Source organism: Mustelus asterias, chromosome 5, assembly GCF_964213995.1.
Source record: "Mustelus asterias chromosome 5, sMusAst1.hap1.1, whole genome shotgun sequence".
Taxonomy (NCBI): Eukaryota; Metazoa; Chordata; class Chondrichthyes; order Carcharhiniformes; family Triakidae; genus Mustelus; species Mustelus asterias.
Window position 1 is genome coordinate 47,771,645 of NC_135805.1, and position 27,507 is coordinate 47,799,151.

Here is a 27,507-nt window from a genome sequence, read left to right on the forward strand (position 1 = left end):
AGATTTGTCCTCGACCGAGTGTTGCAGACTGGCACATTCTAAGGTCCAGGACTACGTGCTGAGGGACGCGCTCAAGCTTGGGGCAGCCGCCGCAAAGACACAATGGGGAAAGGCCACCGTGTAAAGCCTTTCAACCAAAGCAGACCGAGGGCCCGGTAACTGTAGAACACCCTCGGCCTACGTAACTGTGTGCTAATCTGAAAAATAACAGCACATAGTAATACCTAATGAGTGTATATAATTTCAAGTACTGAAATGAAATGAATGTAATGTCCTGTAAATGAGCATCGTGGAGTATTATAAAAATGACTGGGTTTTTTTTGCACTGTTTTTAAGTATCGGATATGTTGTTTTGCAATGGCTTATTTGAGAGTTTTTTTTAATGAATAAAGTGTATTTTTGAAATAAAAAAACAGTTTAAATTCCCAGTGTGAGATCCACTTTCAGACACGATTCTCCCATCCCGCTGCGCCCCGCGAGCGTCTCCCAGCGCCGGATTTCCTGCGTGGCCTGCTCCGCGCTGGAAATCGGCAGGGAGGCGGGGCTAGCACTTAAATGATATTTTAAATATCATTTTGGACATCGAGGCGGTTCGGAATGGGGGTGGTGAGCCAGGAATGGTCGGGGGCCCCGATCAGGCCATGCAGGGGTTGGAGAGGGCAGCACTGCGGGGGTCCTGGGCTGGCCAGCTAAAGGGAGGCTGACAGTTCGGGGCCGCTGCGTATGCGCAGAGGCTCGCTGGTTTCTGCCTCCCGGGCGTGAATAGGCCCCGCCCCCTGAAATCTAATGATATTCATGCTGGTGGACTCTGCACTGCACAGAATGTGGGAGATTCTAGTGTGAACTCCCACTTTAAAAAAAAGTGCGAATTACTCCAGTTTCCCCACGAATTCAACACTTAGAATTTTTTTGGGAGCATTCCGCCCATTGACACCAATGTAATTGTACTTTAGTAGTGCATGAATGGGTTTATTTAGCTTACTTCATATCCAACCATGGCGATTCGAGAATTTAAATCAATTAATCTGGTAATTTGTAAGTTGACATGAGAAAATAATGACCATGAAATGACCACATGTCGCCAAAAAAACCCAACTAGTTTACAAATGTTGTTCAGTGTTGGCAACATGCTTAGTCTACCCTGTCTGACTCCATGTGTTTCTAACTCCATACTCTGTGGTTTATCATCAGGGATTTCTGAAATAATGGAAAGTCACCCAATGAGAAGTAGACGGCATAGCGGGGGAAATCTTGAACCCACAGTGAGCGTGAACCTGCATTAGCATGCATTTCAATATTATTAACCCACCGCCCGACGTATCTTGACCTTCCCCCCCGCCAGATACTTTGCGGTTTACAAAAGGTTTACATAGACGCGAACCTACTGTGGGGGTCTCCCTGGGGGTGTAAAGGTAAGCATAATCTACGAGGGAGAGGGACATGGCTAGGCAGTGCCTGGCAATGCCCTCTGGCACAGGTTGGCCCAGCTACATTGGCACTATGCCACTCTGGAAGTGCCAACATGTGCCAAGGGGTGTGCCCCAGTGGGAGCCTCATGAGGTGTGAGGGTTAATGCTCCTTCTTTGATTGGAATGCCCTGCCAGCATCAGTTGTAAATGCGCCTAGTTTGGGGGCGTTTAAGAGATCCGTAGATAGGTTCATGGACGAAAAGAAATTGGTTTAGGTTGGAGGGTCACAGTTTTTTTTTAACTGGTCGGTGCAACATCGTGGGCCGAAGGGCCTGTTCTGCGCTGTAATGTTCTATGTTCTATGTTCTATGTTCTTGGCCAGGAGCGGCCTGACGTAGAGGAAATGCCGGCAGTGGCTGTTGTGGTGGAGGGCGGTGCCGTCTCCAACTGTTGGGGGAGGGGGGGAGGGGCGGAAGGGCTGATGATCGCTTGCGGAGAGAGGTGGGGGGGGGGGGGGGGGGCGGTGAAGGTGGGATGGGGGGGGCACGAAAGAAGGGGCTGATAATCACGGGGTGGGGAGAGAGAGAAGTGGCCGATGATCGGGGGAGGGGGGGTCGTGGAGTGTATACTTGCTTCAGTCAGGGGTGTGGAAGGGAGCCTTTGGTAGCCTTGGTGGTGGGGCGGGTGGAAGTTTATTGGAGTTTTGATTAGGGCGCCGTTTAAAGATGGCACCCGCGATCTCTGAGCAGACGGGTTTTACCAGTGTGTTAAAGCCCCGCCTACCTCTATGACATCATGATTCACGCTCCCTTGATTTATTTTGGAAAGAGTGTGGAATCTGGAGAGGAAACCAAATGGTTTACTGGAGAGAAACATGCTGGTTTTTTTGTGAGAAACAGCACTCTGCCATTTTTTGGTAAGATTGCGCCCATTATCTAGGTGTGAGCAATAAATGTGGTCTTGTTTGCAGTTACCCACATCTCAAGAACAAGAAGAAAATGCACAAGATAATCCAATTTATTGTGCATTTCTACAGCTTTCACATTTTCTATTAGGGGTCTATTCCTAGTAACGTAAGATTTACTTTTAAATGTGGAATTTGAACCTTCACTGTTCCTTATATTTTGAACTAAGTTGAGCAAAACATTCACACATTATTGTCAATAGGGCAATGCCATGACCCCGCGTCATCACAGGTAGGAATTTAATAACAATAGTCAGTACTTGCCAGCTACACATGTTGTATTATCCTATTAAAGCATTTGTGTTGTTTTGTTGTTGTAGGATGTACTTTAACCAACAGAAAGATGATTAGTCAACAGTGAAACAATGAATTAACATTGCCAAAGACAAAAATGTGTCTCATTTCCTGATGGGACAAAGCACATCCAAAACAAACTGTGGACATGTGCATGTCATGAGTTTGGAATTATTCTGGCACTAAGATCAGGACTTGAACTTCAAGAAATGTATAATTGGATTAGACTACAGTTCCAATCCTTCCCTCAGATATTCCATTTCTCTTCACCCACCGCTGTTCAAATGATTGGCAGTGGAAGCGCAATTTATTAAATCAACATTCCATTCTATTTCAGAAGTAATTGCACAATTCATTCCAAAAGAAGCAGGGAAAAGCAGTCATGATATTGTCCATATTTCATGGATACAACATCATTAACAGCCAGGATAAGGACAGATTTTTTTCAAACCTGTATTTTAGCATAAGAAACCAGCCAATAGCTCTTTCCCGCCTGCCCAAAAATAAAAACATTGGGGAACAATTTCGACATGGGTTTCCTGATCTCTTTTATTGCTTAGAGATTAACCAAGCACAAAATAAAATTCTAGCCATCTTAGGCAGGCAGTGAGGTAGACAATTGTCTGGGCTCATTTATTGACCCAGAGTCTAAGCTATGCAACAGCGTGTACCCCAACTGGAAAGCCCTAGACAGGTCCCATATAGGGCCCCAAACCTTACTGATAAGAACTTGAATGAACTCCACAGTCAGCTTGTCCATTTGAAGGTGAAGAAGTTTGGATTGTGTGTGTCGTCGACAACAGTCAGTAAACCCTGTGCGGGGATTGATCAAAGCACCATAGACATCTTTTCCTGGGGAGCAGGGATGTTGGAAAAAAAAACATTTTGTTGGAAAAAAACATTTTGTTGGTGGTCACTGAAGAGTCCTGACTAGAACAAGGCCCAGCCTCTGCTCTGCTCAATTATTTTTTAGTTAATTCATATGATGTGGGTGTCACTGGCAAAGCAGCACTTATTACCCATCCCTAATTGCCCTTGAGAAGGTGTGAAACCACTTTCATGAATACATCTGAGTGGCTTGCTAGGCCATTTTAGAAGTCAGTTAAGAGTTAGCCATTTTGTCCTGAGTGTGGCACGCCATGTGAGTTAGACCGAGTAAAGATGGCAGCTTTTCTTCCCTAAAGGGCAGAAGTAAATGTTGTAAAGACCCATTGGGATTTTACAATAACCCATTAGTTTCATGGTTGCCATTATTCATAGTAGCTTTTAATTCCAGATTTATTTCATTAATTGAATTTCAACTTCCCAGATACTATGGTGGGATTTGAACTCGTGTCTATGGATTATTTGTCCGGACCTCCAACTTATTCGCCCAATAACTCTGCCATTCAATAAGGTCGTGGCTGATCATTTGTGGCCTTGGCTCCACTTTCCTGCCTGTCCACCAAAACCCTTAACTCCTTTGTAAATCAAACATCTGTCTAACTCAGCGCTTGAATACATTCAATGATCCGACCAACCTCCAATGCTCTCTGGGGAAGAGAATTCCAAAGACTAATGGCTCTCTGAGAGAAGAAATTCCTCCTCATCTCTGTCTTGCATGGATGACACCTTATTTTTAGACTGTGCTCCCTAGTTCCAGTTTCCTCCATGAGAAGAAACAACCTCTCAGCATTTACCTTGTCAACCCCTCATATTGCTCAATAAGAACACCTCTTATTGTTCTAAATTTGAATGTAGGCACAATTTGCTTAACCTTTCCTCCTGAGATAATCCATTCATTCCAGGGATCAGTTATAGAGTCATAGAGGTTTACAGCATGGAAACAGGCCCTTCGGCCCAACTTGTCCATGCTGCCCTTTTTTTTAAAAACCCCTAAACTAATCCCAATTGCCCGCATTTGGCCCATATCCCTCTATACCCATCGTACCCATGTAACTATCTAAATGCTTTTTAAAAGATAAAATTGTGCCCACCTCTACTACTACCTCTGGCAGCTTGTTCCAGACACTCACCACCCTCTGTGTGAAAAAATTGCCCCTCTGGACACTTTTGTATCTCTCCCCTTTCAGCTTAAACCTATGCCCTCTAGTTTTAGACTCCCCTACCTTTGGGAAAAGATATTGACTGTCTACCTTGTCTATGCCCCTCATTATTTTATAGACCTCTATACGGTCACCCCTCAGCCTCCTACGCTCCAGAGAAAAAAGTCCCAGTCTATTCAACCTCTCCTTGTAACTCAATCCATCAAGTCCCGGTAGCATCCTAGCAAATCTTTTCTGCACCCTTTCTAGTTTAATAATATCCTTTCTATAATAGGGTGACCAGAATTGCACACAGTATTCCAAGTGTGGCCTTACCAATGTCTTGTACAACTTTAACAAGACGTCCCAACTCCTGTATTCAATGTTCTGGCCGATGAAACCAAGCATGCCGAATGCCTTCTTCACCACTCTGTCCACTTGTGACTCTACTTTCAAGGAGCTATGAACATGTACCCCTAGATCTCTTTGTTCTGTAACTCTCCCCAATGCCCTACCGTTAACTAAGTAAGTCCTGCCCTGGTTCAATCTACCAAAATGCATCACCTCGCATTTGTCTAAATTAAACTCCATCTGCCATTCGTCAGCCCACTGGCCCAATTGATCAAGATCCCGCTGCAATTGGAGATAACCTTCCTCACTGTCCACCATGCCACCATTCTTGGTGTCATCTGCAAATTTACTAACCATGCCCCCTATATTCTCATCCAAATCATTAACATAAATGACAAATAACAGTGAGCCCAGCACTGATCCCTGAGGCACACCGCTGGTCATAGGCCTCCAGTTTGAAAAACAACTCTCTAGAACCACCCTCTGGCTTCTGTCAAGAAGCCAATTTTGTATCCATTTAGATACCTCACCCTGGATCCCGTGAGATTTAACTTTATGCAACAACCTACCATGCGGTACCTTGTCAAAGGCCTTGCTAAAGTCCATGTAGACAACATCAACTGCTCTGCCCTCATCTACCTTCTTAGTTACCCCTTCAAAAAACCCAATTAAATTTGTGAGACATGATTTTCCACTCACAAAGCCATGCTGACTGTCCCTAATCAGTCCTTGCATCTCTAAATGCCTGTAGATCCTGTCTCTCAAAATACCTTCCAACAATTTACCCACCACAGATGTGAGGCTCACTGGCCTGTAGTTCCCAGGCTTTTCTCTGCAGCCCTTTTTAAACAAAGGCACAACATTTGCCACTCTCCAATCTTCAGGCACCTCACCCATGACTATCGATGATTCAAATATCTCAGCTAGGGGACCCGCAATTTCCTCCCGAGCCTCCCACAACGTCCTGCGATATACCTCATCAGGTCCCGCAGATTTATCTACCTTGATGCGTTTTAAGACTTCCAGCACCTCCTTCTCTGTTGAGTGAACCTTTTAAGAATTCCAGGCACGGTTTCATCACTGTCCTCTACAGTTGTAGCAAAACTTCCCTATATTTAATATTTTTAATAGTATCCTACTTCACTGGTCCTTCTGCCACAGTGGACAACCTCACATATTCCCATGTGATATTTCATTTGCCAAATTTTTGCCCATTCTTTTAACTCTATATCCCTTTGCAGACTCTTTAGGTCCTATTTTACCATTTTGATTCTCAGTGCTGGACGGACTTGAAACTGGGAGTGTTTCAGATCTGACTTTTAGACACATTCTCAGGCGCCCCCATATGCACTCTGCCTGAAAAAATATCAGCAATTCTGTATCGTGCTGCAGGAATCTGTGTGCGGGGCTTAACGTGCCCAAAATACTGCAGCTGCGATCGGCGCCTCCAACTGCGCATGTGCAGGAAAAAAATGATAAGAATGCTGCTCCCCTGCCACATCGCTCCCGGGCTCGATAAGTCTTAAATGATCTTAGCGTGTCTGCCTCAACCAACTTGCTTGGTAGTGCATTCCAGGCCCCCACCACTCTCTGTGTAAAATATGTCCCCCGCATATCTGTACTGAACCTTGCCCCCCTTACCTTTGGCACGGTAGCACAGTGGTTGGGTGGCACGGTAGCACAGTGGTTGGGTGGCACGGTAGCACAGTGGTTAGCACTGCTGCTTCACAGCTCCAGGGTCCCGGGTTCGATTCCCGGCTCGGGTCACTGTCTGTGTAGAGTTTGCACATTCTCCTCGTGTCTGCGTGGGTTTCCTCCGGGTGCTCCGGTTTCCTCCCACAGTCCAAAGATGTGCAGGTTAGGTTGATTGGCCAGGTTAAAAATTGCCCCTTAGAGTCCTGGGATGCGTAGGTTAGAGGGATTAGCGGGTAAATATGTGGGGGTAGAGCCTGGGTGGGATTGTGGTCGGTGCAGACTCGATGGGCCGAATGGCCTCCTTCTGCACTGTAGGGTTTCTATGATTTCTATGATTTCTTGTGACCCCTTGTGTTTGTCATTTCTGACCTGGGAAAAAGCTTCCAACTGTTCACCCTATCTATGCCCTTCATAATTTTATAAACTTCTATTAGGTCGCCCCTCAACCTCTGTCTTTCCAGGGAGAACAACCCTAGTTTACTCAATCTCTCCTCAAGTCCCAGCAGTGATCATTTTGCAACTGTCTCTGTAATGGCTATCATATCATATTAATTTATGAGTACATGTGCCATCAATTAATCATTCTTGTAACAAACGCTGCGTGCTTTCGATCAAAAGTGTTTAATTCTGACTTTTCATGATCTTTCCAGGTTCTCATATTATTTGCTGGTGTGATATTATGCTTGTATGCTCTGCCTCTGTCTGTCCCACTCTGCTTATCATTACCTGCTTTGCTATCCTGCACTATTGCCTTATCTTTTTCTTTAACTTTCCAAATTTCCCTTCACAGAAATCTCCTCCCTCCACCCCTACCAGCACCCATCAATTTTAAAGCCCTCTCCGCAACCCTAGAGATATGATTTGCCAGTAAACTGGTTCCAACGCAGTTCAGATGAAGACCATCCCAATAGTGCAGCTGCCTCTTTCCCCAATACTATTAGTGCTCCAGGAATCAATTATTTCTCCCACACCAATCTCTGAGCCATTCAACTCTCTGGTCTTATTGACCCTTTGCTGATGGCTCAGGTAGCAATCCAGAGATCATTATCTTTGTGGCTCTGCTTTTTAATTTAGTCCCTGGCTGCTCATATTCCCTAAATAGAACCTCTTTCTTAGTCCTAACTATGTTGCTGGTACCGTTGTGGACAATGACAAATGGATCCTTCCCCCTCATGGCAGACTGGTGCAGAAGGTGAAGTCACATGGGATCAGAGGTGAGCTGGCAAGATGGATACAGAACTGGCTCGGTCAAAGACGACAGGGGGTAGCAGTGGAAGGGTGCGTTTCTGAATGGAGGGCTGTGACAAGTGGTGCTCCTCAGGGATCAGTGCTGGGACCTTTGCTGTTTGTAATATATATAAATGATTTGGAGGAAAATGTAACTGGTTGATGAGTAAGTTTGCAGACGACACAAAGATTGGTGGATTTGTGGATAGCGCTGAGGACCGTCAGAGGATACAGCAGGATATAGACTTAGGCAGAGAGATGGCAGATAGAGTTTAATCTGGACAATTGTGAGGTAATGCATTTTGGAAGGTCTAATACAGATAGGAAATATACAGTAAATGGCAGAACCCTTAAGGGCATTGATAGGCAAAGGGACCTGGGTGCACAGGTACACAGATCACTGAAAGTGGCAATGGAGGTGGAGAAGGCATACTTGCCTTCATCGGTCGGGGCATTGAGCTTAAAAATTGGCAAGTCATGTTGCAGCTTTATACAACCTTAGTTAGGCTGCACTTGGAATATAGTGTTCAATTCTGGTCGCCATACTACCAGAAGGATGTGGAGGTTTTGGAGAGGGTACAGAAAAGAGTTACCAGGATGCTGCCTGGTATGAAGGACATTAGCTATGAGGAGAGGTTGGAGAAACTTGGTTTGTTCTCACTGGAACGACAGAGGTTGAGGGGCGGCCTGATAGAAGTCTACAAGATTATGAGAGACATGGACAGAGTGGATAGTCAGAAGCTTTTTCCCCAGGGTGGAAGAGTCAATTACAAGGGGGCACAGGTTTAAGGTGTGAGGGGCAAGGTTTAAAGGAGATGTACGAGGCAGATTTTTTACACAGATGGTAGTGGGTGCCGGGAACTTGTTGCCGGGGGAGGTAGTGGAAACGGATACAATGGTGACTTTTAAGGGGCGCCTTGACAAATACATGAGTAGGATGGGAATAGAGGGATATGGTCCCCGGAAGGGTCGGGAGTTTTAGTTAAGTCGGGCAGCATGGTCGGTGCAGGCTTGGAGGGCCGAAGGGCCTGTTCCTGTGCTGTAATTTTCTTTGTTCTTTGTTCTCTCTACAAGTTCCACTCCAGGCCTGAGGATATATCTTTAACCCCGGCACCTGGCAGGCAATACAACCTTTCGGCACATACAAACTCTTCCCTCCAGAGAACAGTGCCTATTTTCCTAACTATACAGTTCCTTATCTCAACTATATTCCTTTTTTTTCCCTCCACTTGAATGATCCATTCCACCACACTTTTGTCATTTTCCTCATCCTCCCTGTACTCCCTCTCTCATCCACACAACCTGCAAGAATGTCAAACCTGTTGCACAACTTCAAGGGCTGAGACTCCTCCATTTTGACTTTCTCCATCCTGATACCTGCCCCTTTTACAGTCACACCCCCATATCCATTATGCTACTGTATCACCCCAAAGGAGCATCTGTCAGGAAATATCAAACAGGGAATTACAGCTGTCGAGGACATCTGGAAAATGGTTTGATCCAATTTTGGTTGGACATTTTTCAGACATCCTTGAGGAGCATGAAATTGGTTGCTGTAATTTGAATTTCATTGAGCTTTTTTCAGACCTGTGAAACAGGTGCCATAAAGTTAATTTTCTACACAGTTTTTTCACTGTAGAACATTGCCATGAATTGAAAAATGGAAAGAAAAATCTTACACCACATTTTGTTACGTGCTTTGGCACTTGAACTTTTAATTTCCTTATTTGCCATGACTGCTAATTGAAATGAGATTACTTGGTCCTTATGCTTTATTATGCTATCTGCACCTTCCACCAATAACTGCCTTGTTACTCATATGTGCTAATTTATAACACAAGAACAGTGAATGGATTGACAACTGAGCCCTTTAAGTCCTAAGCAATTGATCTTCAAATTATTAGTCAACTTTAACTTGAATGTCCAATTCTTGCTCCTTAGAAGATCTTCTCAGCTTGATGGCCCCATGGTTGTAAAATACAAAATTCAATTAATGTCCCATTTTAAAGTATTAAGATATTCGAATATTTTTTATTTATGCAATGAACGTGTTTCAAAGCAAAAGGGGATCTTTGGATGTTTGATATCTGTGTCTTATAATGCCATTGAGTAGATTTTCTCATGATATAATCCTTGAGAAAAGGCACATCACAATTGGTACTTAAAGCATGCAAAATCTGCTTTGGTCGATACAATGCTTTATAAAGGGACACACACCATTTCTTAAAAAGTCATGCAAGAAAGAAAAGAATTAACCACCACCTTAAAAAAGACCAAATCCATTAGCTAATAAGGTTAATTATATTAATTCTAGTTCACAAAGCAACTTGTTCAGTGCGCTATCTCATCATGCTCTACAAGCTAATATATTAATGCACACTTGGAAAAATCTTTTCCAACATCACGTAAATTCAAACAAAGAAAAGCCCAGAGCAATAAATCTAAGTGGTGCACCAACAATATTTAGCAGACTTGTTACCTTTTTTGCTGCCTGTTCTTCTTCTACACCATCCCCAATAACAACATATACTACTTTTCTGCCAAACCTTTGCATAATTCGTTCAAAGCAACTTTCTTTGCCTGGAAGATAAATGAGGAAGAGTTCAGGGTGAATTTACCTGAGTAGCGGCATGCTCTTCATCTCGGGCATCTCCAATGACAACATAAGTAACTTTAGTGCCAAATTTGGACACTATACGCTGAAAACAGCTTTCTTTGCCTGAAAAACAATGCATGGCTCAGCCTTTCAATCTGTTTTACTATACTGTACATAGTTAAAATCAGCCTTGTGGGAACAGGGTCAAATTATCTTTGGAAAAAATATTGAGAATGACAAGTGTCAAGTGCCAAGTGCAGTTAGTACTGCAGTGTACTGCATTCACTTGAATACAGCTAGTCAGCATTATATTTCATCTCCCTCAATCCATTAGTAATAGTGTACCTCAGTTTGCCATCTGCCCCTATTTTGTCACTTCCCCCTAATGGTTCAACAGACCTGTTCTGAAGACATACTTTCCACCCACAGTGGATCTTCTACCCAATGGTTAACTACATGTGGGCTGGGGTTCTCCGTGTTCAATAATCATTTTCCTCACTTTTCTCTTCTTCTTCAAAGGACACCGACTTGTGCTGGGGCACAAGTGATGTCAACTTGTGAGTTTTTCACCTGAGTGTGGATGCAGACAGCAAATTCTTGTAGGGAAACAGCATGACATCTTGTTCTTCTTTTCATCTAACATCAACACGCAGGAGATGAAATTTGCCTTCTGTGCTAATGCAATATGGGGAATAGCGAATTGACAACCCATTTTACACCACCCGAAATTTTCCTTTCAACTGACTGTGTCCATACACTGCTGTGTTCCAGATCACTAATGTACCATGATGGTGGGAAGTGATGGTGAATGCTCTGAGTTTCCCGAATGCAGGAAGAGACTCTTATGACAGTGACCTCTCCCTCTAACTCTATCAAACGTTTTCCTTAGCTTTAGTCCTGTTGTACTCTGATGAAATTTCAATAATTTTCTTGCTGTTTCAATATAGGAAGAGTTTCTTAAGGTTAAATTTGGGTTCCACAAGCATTCTTATTTTGAATTCCCTCTTTACTTCCAAAGCACTCTATTGGAAGTTTGTACATTTCTCCTCACTTACTGGTTGTGTTAGTTTTTTTTGGATTCTTTGGGTAAAAATGTGGGCCTGCAAGATTGGACCTTGCTGCATCTGTTTTATGCCTTTTACCCATAAAATGGGCATAATCAAGTACAATTTCTGCCCCAGCTTGTTGTTGCTTCTCTTTACAGGCTTTGTAATGCTTGGTGTCTCTTAATATTGTCCTATCAATCCTTTCAAAATCACATTTCTGAAATCTACAATACTAATCTTTAATTATCCTGCAAATTCAGTTGTGTGTCCTTAAATATTCCGTAAGAGTAACAATTTACTAATCTCATATCAGTTCCTGATACAATTAATGGTAATTATAGTATCTTTATATAGTTGGTGTATGTACTAATGTTGAACAAGCATTCTCCTAGAAAGTGTCGTATTAATGACAAACAGTCTCTCATAAAATCAGAATCTGTACTAATAATAAATAGTTCCTCACCCATTCAGGATCTGCGATAAAGTTAAAGAGCTCCTCAAACAGTCAGAATATGTGCTCTTACTTAACAGTTTTACAAAATCAGGTCAGCTCTCGCATAGTATTTTTTTCCAAGGCAGTTCCTTCAGCAGTTGTTTAAGTAAATAACCAAATATCGACAGTAAATGATACAACAAAACAAGAGGAAAGGTTCACCATGATCCTTCATAAATATTTACTAATAAGCCTCTTAAAAAACATTCTAATAAACTTTGTGTCACCGCCAAATACAGTAGATCATATCCAACAAACCAGGTTAATGTATTACACAGTTAAAGCCATGGGGATTCCTTTATGCCCAGTGTCTCATACACTGAGTGACCTGGATTTTCGGTGAACCTTGAGGTCCATGCTTCGGAACACTGTGGCAGCATAGTGGTGAAAATCAAGCAGCAGGAATTTTCTTGGATAAAGGAGTCCGATCAGTGTTGTCAAACGGCTTGTGGCACCGGCAGTCAAAAAGTGATTGTTCAGTGACATATTTCTTGCCTGTCCCACCTGCCACCCCATAATGGCCTGGGCATTGGCTGCTCTATTTACGTGAGGTGAAATCCCTCTCATTCCAGTTACTTTGTGGAGGTCACTGGCACCCACTCCCTTGCGCTCTCACTGAAGGATGGGTTCACTGATTTATGGAGTGCAATTCAGAGCTGATTTAATCTAACCCATTTGACTCAAATTTAGAATAAAATAAAACTACCATAAACATTAAATGGTCTTTACAAAATGATGAACTGCACGATGGAATTAATGTGGCATCATTGTCTAGAAACTGACCAAGTGAATGTTGGTTGTGGAAACTAAAAACTGTACCCTTAATTCTGTGACATTCTGCAATCTCAAATATAGTTTCAGTGATTATAATGCGGCAAGTATTTTCTGGTTGATTCTTACCTATTTTGGTTGCACTGTAAATATTTTCAATAGGGAAAACACCACCTAAGCTATATAATAGGACTTTGGCAAGTGCTGGCACGAGTTGCGTCGTAGTTACCAAGACATTAACACAGTTACTTCTGTAACAAAGAGATAAAATAAAATCAGTAACCTTCTTTGTAATATGAAAGATTATCAATTTTTGACCAAAATGAGTGTTAGCTCAGCTATTGCCTTTAGATTCAAGTCTCACTTGAGCAAACAATCTGAAGTGGCGTGTTAATGTAGTTCTAAGGAAGTGCTGTATTATTTGGATGATACTTTATAGTTAGACTGCTTTTAATTGTCTGGAGCAGAGGGAACTAATATATCCCTTAATACTGCTTGAGTTAAAGTAAGTGGGCAGTTTTCTCTTTGTCCAAGCAAACATTCCTCTCTCAACCAACGCTACTGATATAAAATAACTGATATACCAGATATCAATTTAATTTACCTTTATGTAGGACCTTAGTATTTTTAAAATTATTCTCGGGATACAGACTGCATATGTAACCTAACCTCAGTTGTCTTGTGAAGGGATTTGGGCCTTAAGCATCTTCAAGTTCTTTCCACCAATTTTTAAATACAAACTTGGAAAGAAATAGGCCTCAGTTTGTTTCATGCAAGACACAGTTCTTGCATTATCTGATTCATGCTTCTGTAGGGTCTCAGCTCTCTGCCAGTGGACAGTAAGCTGTTATAATGCTTCAGATCTGACCGTCTGCCTCATGCTAATATGGAAACAATAATGCATTTTACATCACTTGTGGGAGTTGGAGATTACATGCACTGTGGATGGTAAGTCAGTAACATTATTTTCAAGGTACAAATGTGAACAGTTTGGTCCTTCGCTAATTGAAAATCCATGGCGAGATGTACCAGATCACTTCAGCTATGTGTGATAAATGTGCTTTGCATCGAAGATATTTACCTTGTTGTACATGAATGCAATATTTTTATCAGGCTATGTTTTTAGTTGTGTTAGCTTATTGCAAAGAAATTAAACAATTGCTGAACAGAATAAGAGCTGTTGTGTCACTTGGGAGCACTCCTGACTCAGAGTAAGGAGGTCATGGCTTTGAGTAAGCTAACAAGCTTTGGACTCAATGTAGAGTGACTCCATTGCAGTACTGAAGGAGTGCTGCATTATTAGAGTGCTGTTTCTGGTGGATGTTAAAGGTCCTAAAGGCATTATACAAAAAGAGCAGAGTGCACCTTTATAATCATAGAAACCCTACAGTGCAGAAGGAGGCCATTCGGCCCATTGAGTCTGCACCGACTCTCCGACAACAATCCCACCCAGGCTTTATCCCCGCAACCCCACATATTTACCCCATTAATCCCCTTAACTTATGCATCTTTGGACACCAAGGGGCAATTTAGCATGGCCAATCAATCTAACCCACATACCTTTGGACTGTGGGAGAAAACCGGAGCACCCAGAAGAAACCCACACAGACATGGGAAGAATGTGCAAACTCCACACAGCCAGTTTCCTGAGGTGGGAATTGAACCCAGGTTCCTGGAGCTGTGAGGCAGCAGTGCTAACCATTGTGCCACCGTACCAACCTTCTCCAATATCCCGTCCTTCCCTAATGCTTTGTTATTACATCTGGTGTCTGGACCAACATTTCTCCCTCAACCAATTCCACCATTAAAAAACAGATTAACAGCAATTTTATTGCTGTATGTGGGATATTATGACTGTAGGATAGTTTTGTGTTTAGCTGCACAACTAGAGTTAGTGTGTAGCATTCACAAATGCAACAACACATCAAGGATCTTTCAACACCACCTTCCAAACCCGCGACCTCTAGCACTGAGAAAATAAGATCAGTAGATACATCAGTAGAACATGGTCCCCCCACCTCCTTGCCATGGTTAAGCACCACATCTCAAGAACAAGAAACAATTGAGATGGATTTTCTTCACCACTTGGACATAATGCATCCCCTGGGCAAAATGTAGGAAGGAAAATCTGGAGAATTGCATGCTATTCAGAGGCTATCTGATTATCCTATTGTTAATTTAACTGAAAGGAAAATTGGAAAACCTCTGTTACATGCAGGTTATTCTCTTGGTCTTATCTTCCTGCACTTTGGATGCATGATTCTCCATTCATTCATCAGGAGCTAACAATCCTGCCTTCCTGATCATCTTCCATTAAAGCAGTGCAATCATTACCCCCAATCTCTCTTCATGAGGGAATGTAATCCATTATGTCTAATCTACCTCTTTGCACATTGTCCAGGCAATTTCCAGTGCATTTCACATTGAAGACCTTTCGAAATGAAAATGTTAGAATGCTGTTATTTATTTTCATAGTTAAAACTATTATTGACACCCAATCATTATTTTGTCGGAACACAAAGCAATGATGTGACTATGTTCCGGAAGTTTCAGCAACAAGCAACAATTATACTGATAAATAAACTTTTGTGTCATGTGTTAAAATGTTATTCCTAATGAGTTATTAAACAGTAAATCCTACCTTGAGCTGATGATTGACAATGATTTAAGTGCATTTGATAGCCAAGAGTCTGTCAGAGCCTCAACCTCAGCCCTTAACTGAAGCCAGGCATCTCTTTTTGCTGGACCAAGTAGTCCTAAAATAAAATACAAGAAAACACACAGAGAAATACAATGAGAATACATTTAATACTCTGAGGTGTCCAAAGAGGTGTAGGTTAAGGGGATCATGCGGGGATAGAGCCTGGGTGGGATTGAAATTTTTCAATTAGGCATCAGCAATGAAGAGTCTTATTAGCTGTGAGAATCATGGGTACAATAAATGGTCATCATTTTCCACCCACTAATTTTTTCATAAATTTGGAAGCTGTTAACTGGGTTATTTTGACCAGTTTGATGGAAGGAAAGTTCTGCTACACTGGAAAACAAATATCATTCATTCAGTTTAATTTTTTATTCAGAAACTTTATTTCATAACATAGTGGAATTTTAACATCATTTTTCAGGATGAGTTTTTCAAACATAATTAGCATTGTGAAGTTAATGAAGAGTCACATCACGCAAATCAGCCTCCCATCCATTGACTCTGTCTACACTTCCCACTGCCGCGGAAAAGCAACCAGCATAATCAAGGACCCCATGCACCCCAGACATACTCTCTTCCACCTTCTTCCGTCAGGAAAAAGATACAAAAGTCTGAGATCATGTAGCAACTGACTCGAGAATAGCTTCTTCCCTGCTGCCATCAGACTTCTCAATGGACCTATCTCGTATTAAGTTGATCTTTCTCTACACCCTAGCTATGACTCTGACACTACATTCTGCATTCTCTCCTTTCCTTCTCTATGTAAATGGTATGCTTTGTCTGTATAGTGGGCAAGAAACAATGCTTTTCACTGTATACTAATACATGTGACAATAATAAATCAAATCAAATCAAAATCAAAGGGGTCTCAATATAATGGAGGGGGGAATTGCCTAATCTCTGCAAAATCTCTCTGCCTCAGGATACCAACACCGTTGAAACATTCAGTGCCCCAATGTCCACGGTGATAATAAAGTGGACCCAGGACCTGTGTAAAAGCAGCACGCATTAGGATCCAGATTTCAATGTGAATTATATGGCTGCATCATATCATATTGGGAAAGTCTGATTGGTGAAACTGATATCAAATGGGAGGCTGCATTGCTTTTATTCTTTCCCCTCGTCACTACTAGCAGGAAAACTCCCATTTCATGATGCCATCCCTCTCTCCCTCGCTGGAAAATTGCAAGTCCAAAATTAGTGGCCCACAAACCCCCTGCCAGCTGTGAGAGACATTATCGTACTACCAGAAAATTATGCAGATAAGGTACACAGCCTTCATAATCAAACCTCCAACCTTCCCAGAAGTCTTACAATTTGCTTCAGCTGTTATTCCGATGTAAATCATAGAACCCCTACAGTGCAGAAGGAAGCCATTTGGACCAGCAGGGCTGCACTGACTCTCCGACGGAGGATACCACCCAGGCCCTTTCCTGTAACCCCATGTATTTACCTACTAATCTCCCTAACCTGCACATCTTTGGACTGTGGGAGGAAACTGGAGCACCGGGAGGAAACCCACACAGACACGGGGAGAATGTGCAGACTCCACACAGTCACCCAAGACTGGAATTGAACCTGGGTCCCTGGTGCTGTGAGACAGCGCTGCTAACCACTGTACTACCCTGCCAAATAGTTGTTTGGTACAGAACTTGAGTACAGTTGAAAAAAGAGAGTTGAGGCTTTTGGTTTAGCATTCATCAGGACTGTCTTTTCATGACGTTTAAACTGCTGTTCACCTTACATTTAATATTCTTGCAAATGGCCTGATGAGTGCAAGACAAAACGCTTAAACATGTCTTTTTTCAGTGATACGAAATGAACTTAGAAAAATGGTTGGTTAATATTTGATTCATATGACAAGACGCTGTGTTCTTCTTTCACCAATCTATTGTTAATTTAAAATTATGTTCTTCTTTCATTTTTAATGAATAAAGTTCTTTTGGATTGTTTAGTTTATTTGGGGTCAAATGTTCATCAGTTGAAGACTTATTCAACTTAAATCACACAACTGTAAGTGAAGGGAAGATTAACCTTTGTGCAAAGAGAGTCTGCTACTTTTTTTAAGCGCTGCCCCATTGGCCTTGACAAAGAGTCCTTTTGGGTTTGGGTATTAGCTACGAGGAGAGATTGAATAAACTGGGATTGTTCTCTCTGGAAAGACGGAAGCTGAGGGGTGACCTAATGGAAGTTTATAAAATTATGAGAGGTATAGATAGGGTGAACAGTTGGAAGCTTTTTCCCAGGGCCGAAATGACAATTACAAGGAGGCACAAGTTCAAGATAAGGGGGGAAAGGTTCAGTGGAGATGTGCGGGGGAAGGTTTTTCCACAGAAGGTGGTGGTGGCCTGGAATGCGCTGCCAAGTGAAGTGGTTGAGGCAGTTACGTTAGCCACATTGAAGACTTACCTTGATAGACATATAAACAAATGGGGAATAGAGGGATATAAGCGGTTGGTCTAGATAGGTAAACGTGATCCGCACAGGCTTGGAAGGGCCTGTTCCTGTGCTGTCCTGTTCTTTGCAGATATCTCTTAACATTCTATGACATTTTGCTAAACTTTGTCCCCAGTTGGGGTGCATCCTATAATTATTCTTATTCCTTTAAATTTCACTCAAATATGCAATTTCACCACTCCAAAAGTTTGTTTTCAACAGAACGATCTTTGTTAACATAGCACAGATCAAAAATGTGCACAGATTTATTCGTTAATGTGCTAAATCTAGTGGAATTTCAACGGTAGAATGCTTTGAATGACAAGGATGTGAGACAGGTTGTCAAGTTGACCACAAGTGAGAGTTTTCTTTCAATGGCAGCACTGAATTGGTTGACGGTGAATGATATTTTTTCTGAAGGTGGCACATTATTGAATTGTTGGCCCATAACCTTTGGTCTCCAGAGGACCGTATCCAGGAGGCACCCCTGAAGATGCACTGCAGGAGCCTCCAGATGTCTCCTCATGAGGATTGCACTGGAACTTCCCGAGAAGTTCAAAATTCTGTGGGCAGATACCCTGAACTGGGAATTATCCAATACTCCAATTTAAATCAGAGATGTCTGATGGTTCCGACTGTACTACCAGAATAGTTACCCAAGAAATGTTAGTAGAATTGAAAGCATTTCTAACTCCTGGGTAATTAACAATAGTACCAACAATGCCCTCCACCCCATGGGAACCCCTGACTATCACCCAAGACCACCTGACGTCTACACTGACCACCTGACCCCCTTACCCATCCTACCTCCCCAAATGACCACCTCAGAGCACTGCCCACCACCCTATAACCCCCCCCCCATGCACAGACTATCTAAAAACTCTCATCCTATCCACTTACCTTCTCCCCCGCTTCTCAGAGTGGCTGGTCCATTCATTAAACTTATCTGCTTTACGGCAGCTGGTGCTGCAAAAAAAGTGTCGCGGTTTCCTTTCACCCGATTCTGCAGCAGTCAACTGAAGGCCTTAGGAACCTGCTACTTTGCACATTTCTCACCCGGCCAGAGTCAGAAGGTCAGGTGGGGGATGTGCAGCCACGTTCCATTTTCACTAAGAAGGAGCAGAGTGACAATCCAAATATGGTGGCACGGTGACACAGTGGTTAGCTCTGCTGTCTCACTGTGCCAGGGACCCGGGTTCGATTCTGTCTGCATGGAGTTCGCACATTCTCCCGTGTCTGCATGAGTTTCCTCCGGGTGCTCCGGTTTCCTCCCACACTCCAAAGATGTGCAGGTTAGGTTGATTGGCCATGCTAAATTGCCCATAGTGTCAGGGGGATAAGCTGGATAAATGTGGGGTTACGGGGATAGGGCCTGGGTGGGATTGTTGTCAGTGCAGTCTCGATGGGCCAAAGGGCCTCCTTCTGGACTGTAGGGATTCTACGATTCTATGACTGCTACTCCTTGGAGGTTCTGGCCCGTAGTGAGAAACCAAATTAATCAGAGTAAACAAAAAACCAGACTCACCTCCTATATTGTTTTTGTAAGTATTGTATAGTTCTTTTACACGCCTATAGCGGAAGGCTAATTTTCTCATCCAATCAACGCCTCCTCGCACACCGGTTGCTAAGCAGAGGTTTGCACTGGTGGCAGCTGCATGAAAACCGTCAGTTGCAAAACTGTAGGTACTGCAAAGAGAGCAAAACAACACATTTCTATCATTTTAAAATCCTTTTTCTTGCCATACTAACTTACTGTAGAAAACAACGATTACCTCAAATCTTGTCCATTGTCATCAGAGGAGACATCATCTATATGAACTTGATCACATTCCTGTTAAAAGATGAACAAATTAATAAAATACAAAAATACCACTCTGTGCACAGACTATTATATTGCAATTTTAAGTGCAGTTACTGTTCTGAATAAACTTCCACCCCTTTGTTTTCCAGGTTGTGGAACATTGACAAAAAGCATGTTACATACACAGAATGCTCAGTCAAAGACCAGAATGATAATGGACTTTTGTAACAAGCTCTAGATTTAGTTAATTCATCACTGTTGTTTACAATACAGTAAGAAGTTTAACATCATGTTTACAATACAGACAGCACACAAACTTTGTGTGACTTGTTAATTTAAATGATTGTAGAATGCAGCTAAATATGCCATTGAGTAGTTGCCTATCAGAGTAGACAGGGCAAAGCCATGAAGTTAGCTTGTACAACACACTAGATATACATTCCAAAGGCAGTGAGACCGAATAGCTGTGATAGTCAATGCCAGAAGTATAGCTAGAAATGCAGCAGTGCCAGAAAAAGATCAACAACCTCACAAGGAGCCCTGGCAAAACTGGGAGTCAATGGGAATCAAGGGGAGAACTCTCTGCTGGTTGAAGTCATACTTGGCACACATGGCTGTGATTGTTGGAGATCAATGACATCACTGCAGGAGTTTTAGGCCCAATCTTCAGTTCAGGTCCAAATGCAGCAAGATCTGGATAACATCTCGGCTTGAGCTGACAAATGGCAAGTAATTTTTGCACCACACAAGTGCCAGATAATGACCATCTCCAAAAAGGAAGAATCTAACCATTGCCCCTTGACATTCAATCGCATTATCATCAGTGAATCTCTTACTATCAACATCCAGGGGGTTGCCATTGACTAGAAACTGAACTGGATTAATCACACAATTGTAAGGGAAGGGAGGGAAGATTAACCTTTGTGCAAAGAGAGTCTGTTACATTTTAAATACTCTGCCCCATTGGCATAGAGTATAAAAGCAAAATACCGTGGATGCTGGAAAATTGAAATACAAACAGAAAATTCTGGAAAAAACTCAGCAGGTCTGGCAGCATTATGTGGAGAGAAACAGAGTTAACATTTTGAGTCTGAATGATTCTTTGGATCTATATAAATACTGTGGCTTCAAGAGCAGGTCAGAGGTTAGGAACCTAAGGCAAGCAACTCACCTTCTGTCTCCTTAAAGCCTGTCCACCATCCAAAAGGCACAAGTCAGGAATGTGGTGGGATACTCTCCACTTGCCTGGATGAGTGCAGCTCCAACAACACTCAAGAAGCCTGCCACCATCCAGGACAAAGCAGCTTGCTTGATTGTTACCCCTTCCACAAATGTTCATTCATTCCACCACTGACGAACAGTGGCAGCCGTGTGTACCACCTACAAGATGCACTGCAGGGATTCACCAAGGTTCCTTAGACAGCACCTTCCGACTCAAGACTGCTACCATCTAGAAGGAAAAGGGCAGCAGACACAGGGGAACACCACCACATGGAAGTTCCCCTCCAAGACACTCACCACCCTGACTTGGAAATCTATCGTTCCTTCAATGTCGCTTGGTCAAATTCATGGAGCTCCATCCCTAACAGCACTGTGGGTGAACCTGCATCACAGGGACTGCAGTGGTTCAAGAAGGCAGCTCACCACCACCTTCTCAAGGGCAATTAGGGATGGGCAATAAATGCTGGCCTAGCCAACAATGTCCACACCCATAAATGAATAAAAAAACAAATAGTCAAGGCCAGTGAATGTATCCACAAATGTCATATCCCACCGACTTTATCATAAGCCTTTCAGTGCTCATTGCACCACACTTACATCACACACCTACCAACAATCTCTATCAATGACACTTATACCCAGCATTCACAGCTTCACCTCATCCTCATTCACTTAGTATCGCTGCAAGTCTAATACCTACATCTTACAGCTTTCCATGCTGCCAGCTACACAACAATGACAGCCATATTACCTGAATACATTGATTGACACACTTCCTTATCTCCTGCAGAACCTGGGACACATATCTGGAGGGTGCAACACCTCAGCAGCAGAACAGGCAGAGGAAGATGTGCCATCTGCAACATCTCCACGGCTGTTCCGGCAGAAGCCTGCAGAATAACAAAACCTCCAATTGTCTTAGTTCCCTTACCATTCGATCAAGGTTTCACTCTGTCAAGACACAATGGAAGTGGTATCCATGCTATCAGGTCTCACAGACAGGGATTTTTCTTTCCAAGCATATCTCCCAAGCCCTTCGGTGATCATCAAATGGTTATGGGAGCAGGATTGTGTTGTCTGGAAGCTTCTGGTCATGATCTAGCACTGAGGCGGAGTTACAAGAAGGTCGTCTAGCACTCGGATGAAACATTGGTGTCTTTTGGCAGCTCTAACTGTGACTGAGCAGCTGTCTTTAGGATCCACTCTGCTCATCCCTTATTGTGGAGTGGGCTAGAAAATGTGCCTAAACTTAATTTGTCTCATCTCTCCCAACTGGATAGCTGTACCAGTGGGATCACCTTCCATGGTAGAAACAAACAAAAGACGCAAGTCACAATGTTTGGGATCAGGAACATAAGGATCCTCATGGACTCACCTGTGAATGAATGCCTAGAGTGTCACACTGGATTTGTTACCCGAGAACTCTGGCTATATGACACTGACATTGCCGCTCTGAGTGAGGCTCAGCAAACTGGAGAGGGACAATCAACTCTGAGATGGCTATACTTTTTTTTGGAAAGGGAAATCAGAAAAAGGATAGAGAGTTCATGAAATTGGATTTGCCATTGAGAACAAACTTGTCAAACACATTCTCTTAGAAGAAATGAGAACCTCATGAAACTTTGTCTCAAACTGGCAAGGAGCCAGTGTGCCACCGTGGTCAGTGTATTTGCCCCAACTCTGGATTCCCAATGCCAAAGCCAAGGAAGATTTCTATGCTAAACTTGACCAAGTTCTCTGTGTGCTTCCAAAGGAGGACAATCTTATTCTTCGTGGAGATTTCAACACCAGAGTTAGAAGAGATCTCTGGAATGGAACTGTTGGCGGGGAAGCAATTGGAAATGTCAACTCCAAAGGCATTCTTCTTCTTATCAAATTTGTAGAACATGGACTTATCATTATAAATACCATGTTTCGCCAGAAGAACAAGTACAACATGTCATGGCAATACCACGGTCCAAGCACCAGCACTTAAGTTATTGTCTATGCCCGGAATCATAATAATGTCCACACCACCAGAGCAATGACAGGGGCTGATGACTGCTGGACAATCACCAACTTATTCATTGAATTATATCTGTTAAACTGGCTCCCAAATGATGGGCACAACAGAAGAGGTGTCCACGAAAGATCAACAACAGACAGATTTCAACAATGCTTAGGGAAAAACTTCAATCAAGAACAGAAGTGTCCACAATGCTTGGGACGTCCTTAAATTCAATATCATCAATATTTGCAAAAGGATATTTGGATTTTCTGGCAGTGCACATCAGTATTGGTTTGAAGAAAATGATCAGAATATTAACAAGCTGATTGATTACAAATGAAAGATTTTCTGCCTCTGGTGGAATGACTTGAACTCATAATAAAAGAAACTGGCTCAACAACAAGTGAAAGCTGAGGTACAAAGGTCCACCTGTGACATGAAGAACATGTGGTGGGAAGACTACACAAAGGAAATTCAATATCTCACTGACATGAATGATAACCATGGCTTCTTCACTGCCACAAAGTCCAACTCCTCTGAGGTTCAAGGAAGGGAGAGATCTGATCAATGCCTGTTGGAGGGAACATTTTGAAGACCTTTTCAATTAATAATCAATTGTTGATGTGAGTGTTTTCAACTGCATCCCACACTACCTATTTAGAGATGAGCTCAGAACTCCACCAACAGCTATGGAGGTGATGAAAGCTATCACACGAATGAAGAACAACAAAGCAGCAGGAGGTGATGGGATCCTTGCTGAAATCTTTCAGCATGGAGGAGAACAGCTAACATTAGAACTCCATGTCCTTATCCTATAGATCTGGAATGAAGCGGAAGTCCCAAACTAAGGGTCATAATTGTGACAATCTTAGAATCCCTACAGCACAGAAAGAGGCCATTCGGCCCATTGAGTCTGCACCGACCACAATCCCACACAGGCCCTACCCCCATATCCCTACATATTTACCCACTAATCCCTCTAACCTACGCATCCCAGGACACTAAGGGGCAATTTTAGCATGGCCAATCAACCTAACCCGCACATCTTTGGACTGTGGGAGGAAACCGGAGCACCCGGAGGAAACCCACGCAGACACGGGGAGAATGCGCAAACTCCACACAGACAGTGACCCAAGCCGGGAATCGAACCCAGGTCCCTAGAGCTGTGAGGCAGCAGTGCTAACCACTGTGCCACCGTGCCACCCTCCAATCTCCAAGATATGGGACACCCAACAAAAAACCCAAGTATGGAAAATACAGCAGTATCTCCCTGCTTTCCATTGCAGGAAAGGTCATTACAACAACTTTTCTGAATCGACATATTACTCCTCGAATCTCAATTTGGGTTTAGGCCATCAATTTTTACAGCTCGCCAACTCCAAGAAACATTTTGCACAGAACAACAACTTTTCTGCATAGTGCATTGATTTGACAAAGGTTTTTGACTGTATAAATCATGAGGCACTCTGGAAGATTCTGTTGAAGTATGGACATCCTCCAAAATTAATTAGCATCCTCTGCCTGCTTCATGATGATGTTTGAATGGCGATCAGTAACAAGAGATCCATTACAGGCTCTCTTGAGGTTCAGATAGGAGTCAAGCAAGGTTATGTCATCTCTCCAATTCTTTTCTTGATCTTCCTTGCTGTCATACTCCGTCTGACTAGAAGCGAGCTTGTTGCTGGACTGTAGCTTATTTATTAAATGAAGGTAAATGATTTAATTTCAGATGCTTCCAATCAAAAACTAAGATCACCCTGAGGGAAGAAGGGGTTAAATGTTCAACTATCAATGAACATTTATCTTTTTCAAATTATGTGGGCAAAAGATGACTAAGAAATACAATTAATTGATGTAATATCTATTATGGTATTTGGGGTTGTACTGTATGGGTCATTAAGCAACATTCAACCAGTAGGTGGCGGAATTGGTACATCTATCACAACCACAGGCTGCTGCACATTTCATTTTAAGAATGTGGTGACAATGATAACATAATTGTTTAATTCATAACTTCACTCTGAAATCTGTAGTACATTTTATATGTGCTTGACTTGTGTGGCATTACATTTGTTATAGCATTTTCATTGAAGATGTGGAAAATAGTTAATTGCTCTGACGTGCAGCCGTCCAAAATGGAATTGCTAAGAACTACATTGCACTGCCAAACACTGTGTTGGGAGGGATTCTAAGCTTGCAGTTTGAATCTGATGGAAGCAACATCCACCTTCTATGATCAGCCTGCATTCCCACAACCTTCCCAAGGACAGCGAAGTGTTACAAAATATTCAGCTATTTTCTGCACAGATTGTAATGGATTTGTATGCAATTAGCACCCTCCATGTTAAAAAGAGAAAGAAAAAGTAAATTACCTGCATGGTTGTGTACAATCTGAAATGGTTTATGTGAATGTGGGAGTTATCCTGCCAGGCCAAGATGAATATTCTTTGTCCTTTTGTTTTGGTTGAATGGGAGCTGATGCATTGGAATGCCATGAATAACTCCCTGAGAAGCCGAACCTTGAAGCTGAAGTTTAGTGCTTTATAGTAATGATGGTGGATAGTTACAATAAACTTAGAAAAAGGTGATTGCTAACGTTCACTACCATGACTAATAAAACATCGGTAGCGTGGAACAGTGTTCTGCTGTTCTCTAAAAAAAAGTCCATCAACAAATCATTTTAATTTCTCAATCAAACTAAATGCCTGCTGCTGCCTGACCTCAAACCTTATGAGCTATATATCTTTCATATGGACCTAATAATTTACTGCATATGAAACTGACCTCAGCACAGCTGAATCAATGAATGTTCTCCACATATAAGTGAGTCGAGATTAGAGTAACATTCCAGTACCAAGTAGCCAAATATGATGAGGTTAAGCAAATACAGTCTTCAGTGTCAAATAACTGAATACATAATATACAAGAATAATGTCTTATTTAATTTTTTGTTCAAAATTACACTCAATAAAGAAATCATTAAAAACACATGAAGGAGAATGTTTAAACTGTTCCAAATGCTGAACTCCATAAGCAAAATTATTGTAAATCATACGATCAAATGTCACTAATGTGACACAACAAATAGTAGCCCTTCACTGTAACATTCACCAATACTGCATTACACTACATTATTTCCAGCTCCCTCATTAATACAGAAACCATATAAAACCCCACTATTGTATGTTTTTTGTATCCTTCCCAATTGACAGCCTTATAGAGCAGAGATCTACTGTATTAAGTTGAAACACTATGTAGCACATGTGTAAGAGTTGACAGAGGCAGAGGAAGAGATTGATGGAGAGAGTTGGATTTCAGGTCAGGGCGGGTACATGGAGACCCCGCTAATCCTGAGCAGAGGGAGCTCTGTAAGTGCACTCTGGTAGCTCTTAGAAACAACCAATAAGTCATATTGTTTTTGCAAGAGGCTGTTTCAATAAAAGTGTGCTCTCTACTATACTGCAGCTATGGTTTGGCGATTTGTAATAACAGTGACTGCTTGGCAATATCATAATTTGTTGCACTGTCTGGGCTATGGGAGTGTGCACTGTTGCACCACAGGAGATTTTTTTTAACACAGTCAAGGGTTTTCAGGAAGCCAGAAACCCATGCCTAAAGCAGGCTGGGCAGTATTCCCGATTGAAGCAGCCTTCAATTAAGAGACCAACAGTGTAGGTCAACAGAGGTTAGCTGTACGGAAACCTAAAACGACCAAAGGTAATTTTACAGCCAATATCTCAAGAACAGTGAAAGGCAGATGGCTCTGTAAATTTGACATGTAACAAAACACAACAAAAGAAATAAGACATGGCTATGGATAACACCAACCAAATTTAAAAAAATATTTTCCAAAGTAGCACACCTTTATAAAATCCTTTCCTACTGAAATACATATGTACACATTTAGAAACAATCACAGTTCCCATGCTCCCAGAGCTTGAAGGGGGCATAAGTTGGAGAAAACAATGATACGACTTTCCTGGTCTATCTCTGGCCTACAGTTCCAAAAACCTTGAAGAGGACATGTGCAGGTTATGGAATGGACAGAGAGCTGGCAGATTTGGAAAAAAGGAAACAAGCAATGGGAGTAGAAACTCATGGGAAAGATAGACTAGAATGTGGGGGAACAATTTCTGTGGGGTTTCCAATTTGGCTGTTTTAGCTTCTATAGAAGAACCACAAAATCCCTGGGGACAAACAGCATAAATTATCTGGGGTTTCTGTGGTCCTTCCAATGAAATTAGTGAGACAGATGGGAGAATCCCAAGGAAAACTCAGGACACAAACATATAAATTCTTGAACGTGTGAGAGTGCAGTTGATAGTATCACGAAAATGCCTCTTCATTTTTGAAAAATGATTTTTAAAGAATTTTCAACTGATTGGAAAGTCAATACTTTAAGAAATGAGATAGCCACCTGGTTCAAAATGCAAGGCTACCCTCCAAGGTGAAGGTGAGAAAAGCAAACAATAAACCTCTGAAAGGAAG

At 42.3% G+C, this 27,507-nt stretch overlaps 1 protein-coding gene across 50 annotated transcripts in view; it reads right to left on the reverse strand.

The window, feature by feature from the left end:
- eya4 (EYA transcriptional coactivator and phosphatase 4) overlaps positions 1 to 27,507 on the reverse strand; it is a 428,611-nt gene that overhangs the window by 18,246 nt on the left and 382,858 nt on the right. For 45 of the 50 annotated variants that reach the window (XM_078212520.1, XM_078212514.1, XM_078212513.1 and 42 more), the window contains 5 exons: positions 19,783 to 19,841; positions 19,536 to 19,696; positions 15,512 to 15,626; positions 13,000 to 13,121; positions 10,444 to 10,544 (listed from right to left, as the gene is read on the reverse strand). In XM_078212520.1, the coding sequence (XP_078068646.1) occupies positions 10,444 to 10,544; positions 13,000 to 13,121; positions 15,512 to 15,626; positions 19,536 to 19,696; positions 19,783 to 19,841 (558 nt within the window). Of the gene's footprint in view, positions 1 to 10,443; positions 10,545 to 10,582; positions 10,684 to 12,999; positions 13,122 to 15,511; positions 15,627 to 19,535; positions 19,697 to 19,782; positions 19,842 to 27,507 lie in introns of all 50 variants that reach the window. The other 5 variants (XM_078212517.1, XM_078212556.1, XM_078212503.1 and 2 more) reach the window with 1 other exon arrangement.